Raw genomic sequence first — 16,686 nt, forward strand, 5'->3', positions numbered from 1 at the left:
CAGTATAGATTTGTTTTATTTTACTATGTTTCTACATGAATAACTTAAAATTAATGCCGTTAAAATAATTTTCACCGTTGGTTAAAATTCTCCCACATTTTAAAGTTTGAGAACCTGTAAACAGCATGATGACGTAGGCAAGTGACAGTTAGGTCATTCGCGAATCTCGGAAGAGAGTACCAGGCGGAGTATATTATTATACCATGCGGATACCGTTTGCGTTAGTAACCTGTCACGTAGATAATAATGACCATCATAATTATCCTGCATTAAGTTTTGATGTCTTATTGTAGGTACCTATTAGGCTAATTAATCGTAAATCATATAAACGTGAATTTATTGTCATTGTTGCCCCATATATAAAAATCTATTATTTCTTACACAAATTAACCACAATTATTACACAAAGTCCCACCGTAATCTCAATAAGGCTTGTGTCGCTTGTGATCAGACGAATCGCCTGATGGTAAGTAATTACCGTAGTCCATAGACACCTGCAACACTAGAGGAGATGAGGGTACACTTCTTTCCTGAAGGAGTTTATCCAATAAAGGATGACTCACGCTAGACCGGGCCGCAGCTTCCGGCGCTTCGTTTACTATGGAAAGCACCACGTGATCACCGATCAGCCGTCATAGAAAATGACATGTCGGACGCCTCGGCCCGGGCCCGGCCCGGTCTAGCGTGAGTCATCCTTAACAGTAGATTACCACCATTACGCAGAGCGAGGTCACACAAGTCGGTCGAGTGACTAATATAAAACGTTTACTACCAATTTAATCATTCATTCTGTTTTCTGTGCAAATGTAATAAATAAATAAGTACCTAAATAGATAATTGAATCAATATCAAATTGAAATTGGAACGGATTTAAAGTAACTTATTTACGGCCTCCCTTTCACCCTTTTATAGGATACTCGGACAAAGTTCGGAAACAAACATCTGTTTGGAAATTATTGTAATTTTAAATAATTAACCCTTTAACCGCCAGAGTCTGATGTATAAGACATTACATATCCAGTTCATTTCGCCACAGTCTGATAAATAAGACAAAGATCTGATTTGGTTTTTACAGCACATTTATAACTCCCGTAACTATGCCAACCTTACTCTGCGTGGTACGATTACTGTCGGTGGCGACACGAGCACGCTCGATCAAAAATTGCTGGCGGTTAAAAGGTTAAAAGCTTCCCGGTTACCAACCAACGTTATATAAGGTTACAATCGAATTTCGACTATATAATTTTTGCTGCTGCAGCGTTGCAGCAACGGGGTTGGATCATGGACAATATTCACATTGTCGATCTCCTTGACAATATGAGGGAACATATTTAATTTCACAAACGTGAAACGGTTTAACGCGATATATTTTCATTGTATTTACCTTAAAGTGTTATAATATGAAGGAAGGTTTACGTTTCAATTGCGACGACAACAACAACTCAATTCGGCCGTTTCAACATTGCAGCAGCATACGTCTGCCAGCGACACTGACTCGAACCTGCAACCTTTTAGAACATCGGGCCAATCAAATGATGCACTAGGACTAAGCACCAGATTCGAAACCTATGTATTAAAAAGAAAATACAAACTGCAGCTTTCATGTGAGTATCGCATGTATTTAAAAAAAGAAAAATTGGGACTCTAATATATTACGTTTTTTACGAACACAACTGAACAAAAAACATATCTATTATAAAAAAAGCAATAAAAAAGTCACAAACATTATAAGTGTAAATTCTCGTGTCAAAGACAGCTTAAACTTATCAGCAATCTCGTCCCTCAACTTAACAAAATGACTTTAAAATGTTTAAAGACGTGGATAAGGCGTCACGTGTCAAACAAATGGGAGTTTTCGTTACAAATAGCACTTCCGTGACCTCATTTGTAAGTCGACGGCCAAGCGTCGCCTAGTCGCTTCTTGAATGAGACTTGGAGGCATATTCAAACATTCAACAAGCGACATCAAAGCAAGAAGTTTAATTTCTTGTTATTTAACGGTATTTTTTTAAGATACATTTGGCAAACCGTTTGAGCTTAGGCAGGTACGTACGTGGGTAGATAGGTAGGTAAGGATAGGTGTTTGGAGCTCAAATTTTACATACAAAATGTTTGCCCCTGCGGCCTCTACTCTGCTCTTTTCCTTACGCTGGGATCAACCTAAAAAGTACACGGCTCATTTTTCCTCAGGCACTTTCTGCATGAAAATCTGGGCCCTCGGTGGTTTTATATGGTGGTTGTGGGGTATCTAATTAGATTCATATTTATTGAGTATACGTGTATATGTAGGTATTTTTGAACTCTTTAGAGCAGACAACTGCGACTTTATCTAGATTAGAGCAGCGGTGTTAAAAGACGTCCTCCTCAATCCTCTGTAAGATTAATACCAAAGTGACTAAAATTATAAAATCTTACTACACGTAGTCGCACGAAAAGTTGGCTTCAATAAAAGATAATCAAAGCCTATCATAACTTTGCTGTCAAATGAGGCACATTGAAAGTCGAATACAATTTTAATACGAATTTCTGCGGTCAAAATTATAAAAATGCCGGCAGTGTGAAAATTGTATGCCTAGTACAATTTTAACACTGCCGGCATTTCTAAAATAAACATCACACCCACACAATAAACAATACAATTTATTTAAATTGTACCTCAATAAATATACAAAGAGATATATTTTCAAACAAGAAACGTTTTTATTCACTGCGTGATCTCTAAATGGCTCGTTATAAAAGCTTTTAGTACTGACAACGAATAAGATTTATAAATGTAGCTAAATGAAATACAACAAAAATATCTTTAAAAAAAAAGTAAATGTGTTTTTAATATGAGTCTATTAATCATAAAAGCAAACTTATTCCAAAGATTTCTTGGGCCATGTATACCCCGTGTATACTCTTATGTTTGTTACTATATACTCTTAAATATCTTATATATTACGCTTAGGACTTAGGGGAGAGTGGTCGATATAGTACCGCCGGTTAAGTCTAGATTTCCTACTGAATGACCTAGTTTATGCTCTCATGATATTATCATAAAAAAATAAATATAATTATATAGCTTAAAGCTAAACAATGAACGAACATCACCCAAAACAATCGCTAAAAACCGCTAAGAACTTGAAAAAAATACCAATAAAATTTAGTTTATTAAGGGTTGTGATAGCTTTGCCCAGTAACCATAACGAGAAAATTTTCAATGTGATCGATTTGATTTTTCTTAAGCGGCTTTTGTTTCTGTCTGACCTTCGCATAAGGCGATTTAATACTATTAAACAAATACCTAATTGTTTTGATAAATATGTTTAACATTTTTGGCCTGCAAACGTTCACAAAATTATTGAGACCTCATTCGGTCCCGCACAATGCCTCGTTTGCACTCTCGTGACTGATTATTAATACTTTTTCACTCCACAAAAGAGAGCATTTTACTGCCCGTCATAAAAACCCTCGATTATGCATGGCCCCATTTCTAAATAATTATATTTACATAATAGATTTACTTTCCGAAAAGTGTTAAAGTTTTATGCGTTGTGCGTGTGAAACCCGATTATTCCATTAAACTACCCCTATTTAGAATCACTACTATAACATTTTAGTATTTATAAATCTATGTTAAAAGACATAATAATAGTCTACATACGATAAACTTAACCAAATGTACTTAAAGTAATGGTATCTGAAAGCGTAAAGCTTCGTATCATTTCCAATATTTTCCATTCCCCCTTTGATACGAGTTGCAACGTACATTTTCATATCACGCAGACACGCGAGATGTCATGGTTCTTATAAAAAGCTCTCTTGGTTTATGATTTAGCTGGTATGCTATACTAAAGGGTTGAGAGTTGATGAGAAAGAAATGGATAATTACGTGTTTAATTTAGTAAAGTATAAATAAACAAATATTTGGAGACAATCTAAGCTAAGGCTTTTACTACTAGGCGACGTTATATGGAAGTAGCGTCTTATTGACTACCAACAATGTACCCTTTTGGTTGAAAACGGCATAAATGCTGACCGGGATTCGAAACTTAGGAGGCAATGAAGTATACATAAATATGACAATTCAGGCCACATCCCTAATAATATTATAAATGCAAAAGTATCTCTGTCTGTCTGTCTGTCTGTTATCTGTGTTTATTTTCATTAATTCACTTATCACTTCAAAATTGTCTTGTACTAGACAGCTAATCTTGCCTATCACACAGCTATTCTTGTCTGTTACCCTCCGTGATTCTTCTCACTAGATAGTCTCATCGGAAGACCAGCGCTGAAAGCCACCAGCAACATGCTGAGATGAGGCCATTTCGTGGCACTTTAATCTTATTTTGTGTTTTCTTTCATATTATATATTGTCTGTGCTTACGAATAAATTATATTCTATTCGATTCTATTCTATTCTAATATGATTTATTCCCCTTGTTAAATATCCCTTGTTTTTCAAATTGCATATTTTTATCTTAACCCAAGTAAAAAATGCCTTGGTGTAATGACTCAAAAATACCTTATTTAGGCAGTAGGACTGACTCCTAGTCCTACTATTATCCTATTATTGGAATAATAGGCTAGAAGGATTGACGTCGATAAATAATTAATTGACATTGGGAATTCAACAACGTCTAACACCTGACTCATTGAGGACAGCTCTTAAAAATCAATAAAGAAGGTTTTAGGTTCGACATATAACCCACTGTGCTAAATAATTTTTTTCACAACGAACTATAATTAATTAAACACTATGCTTGTATAAGTATAGGCTTAGCATGAACGCCTACCCGAGAGGCGTATTTTGATGGTAGTTCTTTAATCAGAAACGGTACTTTTGATACTGACACATCATATTCATAACATATTTAGATCAAATCTATAACTTTTTATTACCATCAGATTACGCATCATAGTCTATCCCGCGCGCAAGATACCGTCGCGGCGCTCGAGTGCTAAGCCTACATATTACATAATTGCACAAAACCTTACTTGTTATTTTTAAAAAGTTTAAATGAATCAACTTTAAAAGCAATAAATATAGTTGCCATTTTATACAGCGTGGCAAATAAACCACAAGTGTGAAACGCACGCTAACCGATTAATGCAGTTGAATATTAATTATCATTGTATACCGGCTGGAACTTAATAGCAATTAACCTTCACTTAATGAGACCTTGTTTATGAACTTCTTTTTGTTTTCATACGATTATTATGCTCTTTTTTATTTTTTTATTTATAAAGATAAAAATCATCTACTTCCCGTGTTCGATTTACGAACAACATACCTACGGACATTTTTAAATCTGCATGCATTTCTCTACTCACTACGCATTAACTTTAGTGACTAAGTTTTGACAAGTAAATTTAAATCCATGTTGTTTGAAAAACACGTTAATTGCATTACCTTAATAAACTAAAAAGCTTAGAAAACTCTGTTGCCAATTATAAGTATTATAACTAAGTGGCGTTTTACTTTCTACTCCTTTTCTAATTAATTTCTTCATTTCTTAAGTCATGTTTTCATAAAAAATCAATTTCATTTTATTTCCTTTATATTATGCATTGGACGGGATTACTTAAATGTTTTAGTTAAATCTTAAAATTACTTTCCACCCCACCCTAAGGTTTTAAGTGGCACTTTCCACTCGGGTGTTTGTATTAGCAGTTTACTTTCCGAGAATGAGCGATGGAGCGAACGCGTCGGGTGTCGATAGATGAATGAAAAGAAAAAAATAAGTAGGGTTTCTTGAGTTTTTTCTCTCTTTTTTTTTAACCCTTTGACACAAACTTATAACAAGTATGTGAAATCACAAAAAGCTATCTTTTTTTATATAGAATTCATTAAAAAAATAGATGATAAATGCCACAAAATACAAACATTACAATCCATTTAACAAAATATTCCAGTTATTTTTCACCTCACACGAAAAAAGAATGTTAACGAATCTATGCCTAGCTCTACCTAGCTTTATTTGACGTTCATAAGCGCATTGTAATTATGCCTACTTGAATAAACTATCTTTTATCTTTATCTTATCTTATCTATGGAAACGTTAGCTTTATTCCTTTCAAACTCTGAACGACTATTCGAATTTCCCACACAATCGTACAAACGTCGAATCCGAAGTAGAGTTAAAGAGAACAAACGGTTTACGTCACATTTACCTACGTTTATCGATACCACTTCAAACGGTGGAGGTTTTATTAAATTGTTGTTTTATTCTCGACGTCGCGCGCATTGGTATTTTTATGATATTGCGTGCCACATCATACGTTTTAACGATAAATATTGTGTTAGACATAAATTAGCGATTCTGATATTTTGATTAGTTTAAAGAGCTTAGGAACCTTAGATATTTAGGTATTGTGATAGAATATTTGTACGAAAGCGTTAGCGTTCGAATCCGGGCCTACACCACTGGAGGGCTTTGTCACTTTTTCTTTAATATATGACATCTATTTCAGTTTATAATTTATATATAATAGTGTAACTACTTAAAAAACACAAATATTTTATTAAATATTTTATATTTAATAAAATAATTTGATTTGTTCCCAAAGTTGTAAACATTTGTTTAAATCTCATTTAGTAGGTAAATGTTGAGTGTTTCTTAATTGCTGTTTTTCTGTGGGTATTTCATTAGAGAGACGACATGTTAAAAACTAATTTATTCAGTAAGATCAGGTGGCAAAAGCTTTCATTGAGTGTTTACCTAATTCTTGGAAAATAACAGACTTTTGTTTAAACCGGAAAAGCGATTAGAATATAAGAAGAAAGCAAGGATTAGTGATTCAAAAAGGGAACGCAGCCAGCCTTAAGGGAGTCCTTTCACAGGATTGGAATGTAGGGGAAGTAATACGTAATTTATAATCTTGGATTAGGTAAGTGGATCTACTATTTCTTGACGGTTTTCTGCCGCTTAGGGCTACTTGCACGATCCCATTAACCCAGGGTTAATCGGTTAAATCTGGAGTTACCATGATTACCAGTACAATTTGGCACTGGGTTAGCGGTTTAACCGGTTAACCGCGAGTTAGAGGGAATCTGCAAGTGGTGGTGGCTTACAGAGAGGGCTTATAACAACACTAAACATGTTTAGTGAATTTAACACATTCACTGCCAGGTATGGAGGTTGTGTTATCGTAGCGGAAAACCAACGTTATCGGCTACGCTCATAGCACTAAAGCTGACAGTGAACGCACCAAAAGCCTTAAAACTAGCAGCCCGATTCGGATTTTGTAATAGACATCTGTTAGATATCTTTTAGACATCGCCAAGATACGATAACGATATGTTTAAGAACTAACCTGTCAAATTTGACATTTCCGCGATTCTGGAGATACTCTTGAACGATTTCCACAAGATATTACTTAGAGATCTAATTCACATCTAATAGATATCTAACACGACCTATCGTAAAAGTGACATTGGTTGCCCGAATTGCGCTGCAAAAGAGAACTAGTTGAAATCTAAACTATAACGTATATATTATGTATATATTCTCCTATTAGGATAGAAAGAGCTCGTGATTCCGAGTAGAAATGACATAGAAATTCACAAATTAAAAAAAGTGTAGAGGCAACTTTAAATAAAATGGCTCAATTACGTTCTTCAAAAAGTAGGTAGGTATTTAGGGTTCTCAAATGTTGGCAACACATAAATGGCACCTCTGATGTTGTTATGTCTATGGGCAACGATGACTGCTTCCCATCTGGCGGCTCGTTTGCTGCCTATTACATAAAATAAGTACGTCCAGTAGGTATAACGCTCAAAATGCCTTTTTATCCGTGTAAAAATCAAAAGTGGTAATACAGCGCAAAACATGAAAGAGTCAAGTGGTCGCTGTGGTCGCCCCGGAGTGTTTGCTGAACATGACGTGGGGTAAAAAATGGATGTAGCATGTAAATTTCATTTTAAAAATGGCTGCTTTGCAATGTTTTGTGCAAATTTGTCGACAAAGCAGAATATTTACAATAAATTTATCGGGTTTGACGGGAACATGTGACAGAAAAGGAAAATGCCTTATACTCGTAGTTACAAAATACGATAAGGATTACAGTGCGAGATAAAATAGTAGAAATGAAATAAAATGGAACTAAAAAAAAATCATACTAAATTGTCGCCATGTTTAAACATTTTACGTCAAAAATGTGACAGTCACGTAGAAAGTGGCGCCCTCATTTATTTTCTTACTTTTTTATGTCTATTAAAGTGGTAATTCTGTCTAGGACTGTATTATCAGGTAAATCAATTTTTAGATTCACTGGTTGCCATGTTTATACGGTTAGTTATCCAGAGCCCGTACCATGAGTCATTGACAGTGTCAAAACTGACATAAACGCTTTCGAGAACGTAATTTACTTTCTATACATCTCGCTTGCCTTAATATGCGGGTACGAGCGAGATGCATAGAAAGTAAATTACGTTCTCGATGGCGTTTATGTCAGTGTCAAACTGGTGGTAGTGGTACAGGTGAGAAAAAACACTTGATATTATTTATTTTAAGCAACCGCTCTGTAAACCAGCGTTCGGCTTTGTAAACTGCCGTATTACTATTATAGAGCGAATCATCCGGATTACTGGGCGTGCCGGATTGGCTAATACCGGGATAAAGAGTGCATAATGTAGATATTTTAAATAAGTACCTAACCTATTTCTTCCCTTGTTTCAGAACCCTTTGAAGACTTCCGAACCCACCTTCAGCAATTGACTATGAGAGAATAAGCTAAAAACAATGTCCGGACGCCGGGCGAAGTGTCTGAGTGTCGAGTGTAGTGTGCAGTGAACTGTGAAGTGCCTGGAACATGTGAAGTCGAGCACGATGTGGACGGCTGAGCTTAGCTGTATTATCATATTGTTTGGTAAGTTTGCACATTCACTTTAGCGACGGCCTTTTTACGGATTACAGATGTAAATTGCGCCTTCGTTTCGTTAGGTGGTGGTATATTAGGAGCCCTTCATATTTAGAGTCTGTGCGGAAAGAGAAGAGTGGTGGAATATGTATTGGGCCCCATACATTCCACAACTTAATACGGTTTTGATCTTATTTTGTCACGACCTTGCTCACGCTGATTGGTGCATGCAAATGAAGTAAAAGTCGTAATTGAGATGCGCGCCAATCACCAAGACGATCGTCAGTTTAGATTATTATTTACCTATTAATTTAGATTCATAGTTATTAACTCCTTTATTTCTTTTCAAACTTAAGTTAGGTTATTTTATAATAACTTAAGTTTGGTTATTTTATAATATAGATTAATAGTTATTATTATTGTTATTGTGTTGCGACGATCTTTTTGTGAATGCATTTTATTGTGACGTGTAATGTCCATTTTCAATGAGAAATAAATGAATCTAATCTAATCTAATCTAATCAGTCGTAATAAAACCAGTTTCAAATTGACCTGAGACAACTGCTTAAATTTAAAATTGACCTCCAGGTATTTATTCTCGAAATCTTGAGGAGCAAGGTTTATATTTCAGAGGTGTTTCTAATTGTTATAACAGTTATTGTAATAAAAAGGCGATAGATCGTTGAACCGACAGCTCTTTGGAATCCAAGATGTTATTGATTATTCCTACTCAGAATGATGAGTACTGTGCTAATAGTTACGCTGCAAGATACAAAAGCACCCCAATTTTCCGGAATCGAATACTTAACTCTACTTTTATTTATCCATTGTATTGACGTCAAACTAGAAAATGTAGGATTAGGACTATTAGGTTTATTTTTTTCTTCTAGTAGAATCACTAGTACCTGCATGATATGATTTATGAGACTTACTGAGTAGAAATACCGTAAATTGTATCAACTACACACAGGCCTCCGCCAGCGCTGCAGATACGTTGTCCGCATACAAAGACTGAGATAATAGATATTATTTTGTCCTTCTCAATTTGTTAATAGGGGAGCGGGGGGCTTGTTGTAACAGTTTTCGTCTTAAATATGTATAATTTCATGACTCTGAGTATGAGGGTATGTAAAGTATTTATCTAAGCACTAATTCCGATTACAAAATAATTTTAAATGTTTACGCATGTTTTACACCAGACACTTTTTGAAAAACTGGGAGTTGTTACAACTTACCCCGTAATTGATTATTGTATGATTCTGAGTATGAGGGTCTGTAATCTAAGCACTAATTCTGATTACAAAATAATTTTAAATGTTTACGAATCTTTTGCACCAGTCACTTTTTGAAAAACTGGGAGTTGTTACAACTTACCCCCTATTTCTTTTTCAATACCTGGTCGAAATAGAGCTCGTATGTACATCCACTCGCTTCGATGTCTGGCGGGGCAATGGCGGTGTTTACGTTATTCCTCGAGTTATAAGAAAGTCATTCAGCAAAAAAAAATTATAATGTTTTTAATTCCCCGTCAAAATTGAGCGTTACTACTTACCCCTGTTACATTAAGCCCCCGGCTCCTCTACAGCCTCCGAAACTGTGTCCACAATGCGGCAAAATAGCATTTGCTTATCATCGTGCGTTTGTCGTGCAGCCAGTCGGTACTCACATCAGGGATCGGATACCGGTATTTTTTGTATGGGAACGGAAACGGTATTTTTTCGTTCTTTGCTAATTACTTCATTTCTAATTGGGCAATCTAATAATACGAAGTCGTAGCCTAAAAACACAACTGAGTCCTACATTTCGAGTATAAAATAATTCGAAAAATATGGTTATTTCTAAGTTTTTGCAAGAAACCGGTTCCGATCCCTGACTCACATAATTATTATTATAAATATGAAACAAATAAATCGGCTACAGGTGACCCCCGCGCAGGCAGCTTTCTCGCTCAAATATTGGCCATAGCAATCCAGCGCGGGAACGCTGCCTGCGTGATGGGCACCCAAGCCTACCAAGGGCAGGCGTGTCTCACTCCGCGATTTCGTCGCTTTGCTACAGGTAGCTAAAAGTACATCCGTTCCGGCCCCAATTTTGGGGAAAGCCATAAGCCGCGCGTGGCGCTGTCGTCACATAGCGGCCATATCTGTGCTGATCGTAACAGACGCGTTTTGTTAGAGAGTGAGTCTTCTGTACTTAATACTATTATTTATTCTGTGCCAAGGGCTCAAAATTTTGATAGGCACTTTTAATTTTTAGTTTTAGTTATTTTAATTGTAGTTAGTTTTATTTTTTACCGCTTGTTATAATAAATGAGTTCTTAAATAATAAAAGTGGCTACTAGACGATGATACATATCAGGGATGTTGCGGATGCAGATTTTTTGACATCCGCGGATGCGGATGCGGATGCGGATATTTAAAGGCTCACATCCGCGGATGCGGATGCGGATGCGGATGTCAAGATTAAGTACTTAGAAAACGTCAAATATTACATTTTTAGTATTTTTTTATTAAAAAAAACGAAACGTTTAGTATTTGATTGAGCAAGAATATAGGTGCGTTATATTTAATAAACTGCAGTAACTTGGCCGACTTTTCTGGATCTAGACGATTTCGTTATAGGTAATGACGAAATTACCTAGCACTTACGCCGCCGCTAAGACGTTCCTGTACGTGTACCGACTTGTTCGACATCCGCATCCGCATAAGCTCCGCATCGATTTTATGCGGATGCGGATGCGGATGCGGATGTTGAAAATAATGCGGAAGTTCCGCGGTTGCGGATGCGGATGCGGATGTTCGCAACATCCCTGATACATATATCACTACATAATATAAAACAAAGTCGCTTCGCGCTCCGCTGTCTGTCTGTCCCTATGTATGCTTAGGTCTTTAAAACTACGCAACGGATTTTGATGCGGTTTTTTTTAATAGACACAGTGATTCAATAGAAAGGTTAATGTATAATTTGTTAACTCATGCAAAGCCGGGGCGGGTCGCTAGTAATTTGTATATAGTTATATAGAAAACGTCCATAACTTAGGTACAAATATTTATGATAAACACAAAAAAAATCATCAATTTATTTACATAACATTAGAAATCAATCAATTTATTTACATAACATTTTTTGATAAGAAATAAGAAACCTTATCCATTTCTCGTTGGCCTATTGAAATAAAGACTCAATTAACGTTTCCCCGAAACACCAAATTTAATTAACGTTTGTTAACGTCAGTTATTTGTTGGGTTTGTTCATAATAATTCTTTAAAGGCCTGTGCACACCGGCTGCGTGTGCGTGATGTGCACGTGCGCGTGCAGCGTTGTAGTATACATATCCTTATGAGAGACGGCACACCGCTTGCGTGACGTGCGCGTGTGCGGCTCCAACATTTTTGCGCACGTACACGTCACGCACACGCAAGCCGGTGTGCCAGGCCTTAAGTCCCTAGTAAGAGATGCCAAACAGGAATCTATTTGACATCAAAATTTAAGTTTTGTCCCCACTGCTTCAAGTGCGAAAACCGAAATTCGCAAATTGCGGGGATCTTTCTCTTTTACTCCAGTGAAGGCGTAATTAGATTGACAGTGTAAAACTTCGATTTTCGCGGTTATAGCCCAGTTCTTTCGCACTGATAAGCTATCGTCAATGAGATATCGTCAAGGTCGTATCAAAAAAGGGTCAAAACCCTAACAAATTTTTCAACAAGAATCGGTCTCACCGTTCTCTCGCGAAGGGCGAGTGTTAATCACGCGAACGGCATTGTTTCTATTAACCCCAACCAACAGTCAAACTCAATTTCACTACAAATCCAGACAAATGAGACTCTTTTATCTCACAAAAATTTCCTTTTCAATAAGCTGAATACAAAATGAAATATTTACAAAACGGCCCGGTTAATGTCCAAAAAGTGGAGCATAAAAAATAACGGCACGTGACGGGAAACAAAGTAGGTTTTTATCGTGCGAAGGGATCTCTCTAATGGAGGCTGTATTTGGACGTAATCGGGTGAAATCCGTGGGCTTAGGGAGTAGTCGGGACGATTCCGAAATTGGGCAATAGGCGGTTGAGCATTGACCAGTCAGCCTGAATAGCGCTTAGAACAACATGCCACATTCTACCGCACCTTAATAATTTTACAAATAGTGATGAGCAAAACGATTTAGTGCTCTACAAGGTAATTCCTCTCCGTGCCTGGCGACATATGTATTATATTGTATGTATGTATGTATTGTTTTTCACCGAATTATTATGGAACTAATAGTAAGTATAAGTAAGTCTTCTTCCTCGCGTTATCCCGGCATTTGCCACGGCTCATGGGAGCCTGGGGTCCGCTTGACAACTAATCCCAAGAATTGACGTAGGCTCTAGTTTTTACGAAAGCGACTGCCATCTGACCTTCCAACCCAGAGGGGAAACTAGACCTTATTGGGATTAATCCGGTTTCCTCACGATGTTTTCCTTCACCGAAAAGCAACTGGTAAATATCAAATGATATTTCGTACATAAGTTCCGAAAAACTCATTGGTACGAGCCGGGGTTTGAACCCGCGACCTCCGGATTGAAAGTCGCACGCTCCTACCGCTAGGCCACCAGCGCTTATATTGGTCCTTCGAGCCGGATAGTAAGTATAAGTAAGTAAAGGTATTAAACACTTTATTGTACGAAACAAAGATAGGTAACAGCAGTTGTACATTGATAAGTAATTATCCCTATAATCAATGAGATATATCTTCCAGTTAACCTAAAAAAATAACCAAAATCTATAACTGAATCGATCGAATTAAAGAACTAACACAAGTGACCACTTATGACACACGTGCCATACTTATTTCTAACACTCTCACACTCGGTAATCTCCTGAGTAATTGTCCCAATTCCTCCCTGTGCATACCGTTTTAGCCTTGCTAGTGTTTCCGATTAGTGCAATGCGTGCTTTGCGGAAATGCGGACGCATCGCCATGCTGATTGCTGTAAATTCAGTTGACGCATTCCCAAACGGTCAGCCGAGATGGTTTGTATACCTCTCTTGAGGATTGGGTGTCCCATCTAATCTTCTGGGTTCGTAGCGTCCTTCTACGAATACATGAAGACTGATTATTTCCGAAAAAACACGCATTTTTAGCACCGATCATACACCGTTGCCGTAAAACTTTGAAACTTTTGGTTTAGGCCAATTACCGAATCAACGCGGACTGAGGCTTCTACAAATGTATGTATGGAATGTAGCAAATTTATAGTATTAATTATGAATGAATGAATGAATGATGCTTTATTCGAAACACACATACAAAACAACACTAAAATAGGCTTAAATCTAGGTAAATTAGTAGGTAAGTAACAGTGCTGCGAGGGGTTCCAGAAAAGGATAACACTCAGCATGTGTCGCAGCACATGAGTTGTGTTACGACGCTGATTTTCCGTGTACCCATTGACACTTAAAACAAACACAAAACAACACAGAACCAGTGAACGCATATCCGCACAGAACATAAAAACAAAACCGAAGCAGAATACAACAGAATGTGCAGTTAACACGGTAATTTATTTACCAAAAACCGGGACATTTTCATCGTGAAATAAAGAAATCTAATGTAATATTGTCTTCGGTTACCGCGATAGTGGATTATACGAGGTTTATGCCATTATTGTTTTTGCCTATGAAAAAAGCGGCCAAGTGCGAGTCGGATTCGCCCATGAAGGGTTCCGTATTTAGGGGATTTATGACGTATAAAAAAAACTACTTACTAGATCTTGTTCAAACCAATTTTCGGTGGAAGTTTGTATGGTAATATACTTTATATTTTTTTTAGTTTTATCATTCTCTTATTTTAGAAGTTACAGGGGGGGGACACATTTTACCAATTTGGAGGTGTCTCTCGCGCAAACTATTCAGTTTAGAAAAAAATTATATTAGAAACCTCAATATCATTTTTGAAGACCTATCCCTAGATACCCCACACGTATGGGTTTAATGAATTTTTTTTTTTAGTTTCAGTTCAAGTATGGGGAACCCCCAAAAATTTTTTTTTCTATTTTTGTGTGAAAATCTTAATGCGGTTCACAGAATACATCTACTTACCAAGTTTCAACAGTATAGTTCTTATAGTTTCGGAAAAAAGTGGCTGTGACATACGGACGGACGGACAGACAGACAGACAGACATGACAAATCCATAAGGGTTCCGTTTTTTGCCATTTTGCTACGGAACCCTAATAAAACGATAAACGCTGTAAAGGGTTCGAAACGTCGGAATGCAGTAATGCGGAATACGCGATATAATCCGTTGTTAATAGTTTAATTTGATAATCTAATCTACATAAAATTTCTTCCGACAGGGGTATCAGCAGACGGTGGGGGCTGGGAGCCGCTCGGGCAGCCGTACTTCGACAACAGCACGAAGCGGGAGGCCACGGCCGCCGTGGGTCAGCCAGCGTACCTGCACTGCCGAGTGAGGAACCTGGCCGATAGAGCGGTAAGTCCGCAGTGAGACATCAGAGGGGCTACCGCGAACCACGTTCAGCGTGTTGCCTCTCTGACGCACTTGTAAATTCGTAAGTGTGACAGAAAGACAACACATCTAACGTGGTTCGCGGTAGGCCCTCGGAAACCTGTCCCTGTAGACAATATGCCAATCGCTAACGCTCCGTAGCGAATGAAACGCAACTGTGACCACTAATATGAAAGAGTGATAGAGACACACAAAGCGATTCGATGGCAAAGCGCAAGCGATCGGCACCTTGGCTAGGCCGCCTGTACGGAATATAGCCCGCAATTTAAGGAACGGCTTCTTTCTATCTTTTCTGGAAAATGGAACGTCTCATATATAATTAATAACGCAATGTACGCAACAAGTAAATGTTTACTTAGTTTAGGTATTGTTATCAAATTTCCATTAGCGACAGAAAATACACATTTGTCCGGTATTTATAGTTCTTAACATGACCTTTACTTATTTTAAGTTGAATCTATGAATGTACTAGTATTTAAGCATAAATTGGATAACTACCATTGTATCAATCAAATTAGCATAAGTTTTAAATGAATAAAAAAAAATAACGCAATGAGAATACTACGCCTCACGTGTATTGTGACTCGCGGTCTGACCAAACATAGATACGCGGAATGTCGCGGGGATTTTTGATTGCACTTAATTTAATAGCTTACGAGTAGGTGACGTATGATTTTATTTCGAATGCCTGTGAATGCTTACTAAGAATGGATTATAAAGGTAGTATTAATTTTACGTGCTCTCGTATAAAGTTTAGGGTTAGTTTTATGATCCTTCTACCATGGACACCTAAAAGCACGTCGCGTTTCACCAAGCTACAAGCAGCCACAGAGATCAGAGTCAGAGAGAATCAGATTATACGGGGAGTTCATGACCCTCAGCAATGAGGAACACGACTCCGAGGAGGGTCAAAATTGACACATTCTTCAGAAACCTTTCGCTAAACTACGCTCAAATTTGAACAACGATTATGTGTTGCCCAATGTACAGTCGCCATCAGATATATTGGAGCGGCCAAGGTGCTCAAAAATATCTGAACATGCACTTTAACTTTATTGATAAAAGAGGCTTTGTTCAAGATATATGTGACCACCTTGGCCGCTAAAATAAATGTGACTGTAAATACCACATAATCATCGCTGTATGGTTGATTTAGCACCGCAAGTCAAGCAATCGCGCGTGAATGCCCTTCTGTTTGAACGCTCCAATAAGTTACCATATGTTTGATAACACGGGTCATGACACGATGAATTGGATAAGTACACAAACTAAGACGGGAGAAGAAGTGTAGATGTTGATATGGGGAGGGGCTAATAAAACTAATCTCATG

The 16,686-nt window shown here is 37.3% G+C and overlaps 1 protein-coding gene and 1 long non-coding RNA gene across 2 annotated transcripts in view; one reads left to right on the forward strand and one right to left on the reverse strand.

Annotated features, from left to right (window-relative positions):
• Nucleotides 1–16,686, reverse strand: part of LOC134656295 (uncharacterized) — a 551,434-nt gene that overhangs the window by 412,501 nt on the left and 122,247 nt on the right. The gene's annotated exons all lie outside the window — the stretch shown is intronic.
• LOC134656273 (limbic system-associated membrane protein-like) overlaps nucleotides 8,652–16,686 on the forward strand; it is a 58,852-nt gene continuing 50,817 nt past the window's right edge. The window contains exons 1-2 of the mRNA XM_063511792.1: nucleotides 8,652–8,853; nucleotides 15,184–15,320. Coding sequence (XP_063367862.1) covers nucleotides 8,814–8,853; nucleotides 15,184–15,320 — 177 coding nt within the window. The 5' untranslated portion in view covers nucleotides 8,652–8,813. The remainder of the gene's footprint in view (nucleotides 8,854–15,183; nucleotides 15,321–16,686) is intronic.

Source organism: Cydia amplana, chromosome 18 (assembly GCF_948474715.1).
Source record: "Cydia amplana chromosome 18, ilCydAmpl1.1, whole genome shotgun sequence".
NCBI lineage: Eukaryota > Metazoa > Arthropoda > Insecta > Lepidoptera > Tortricidae > Cydia > Cydia amplana.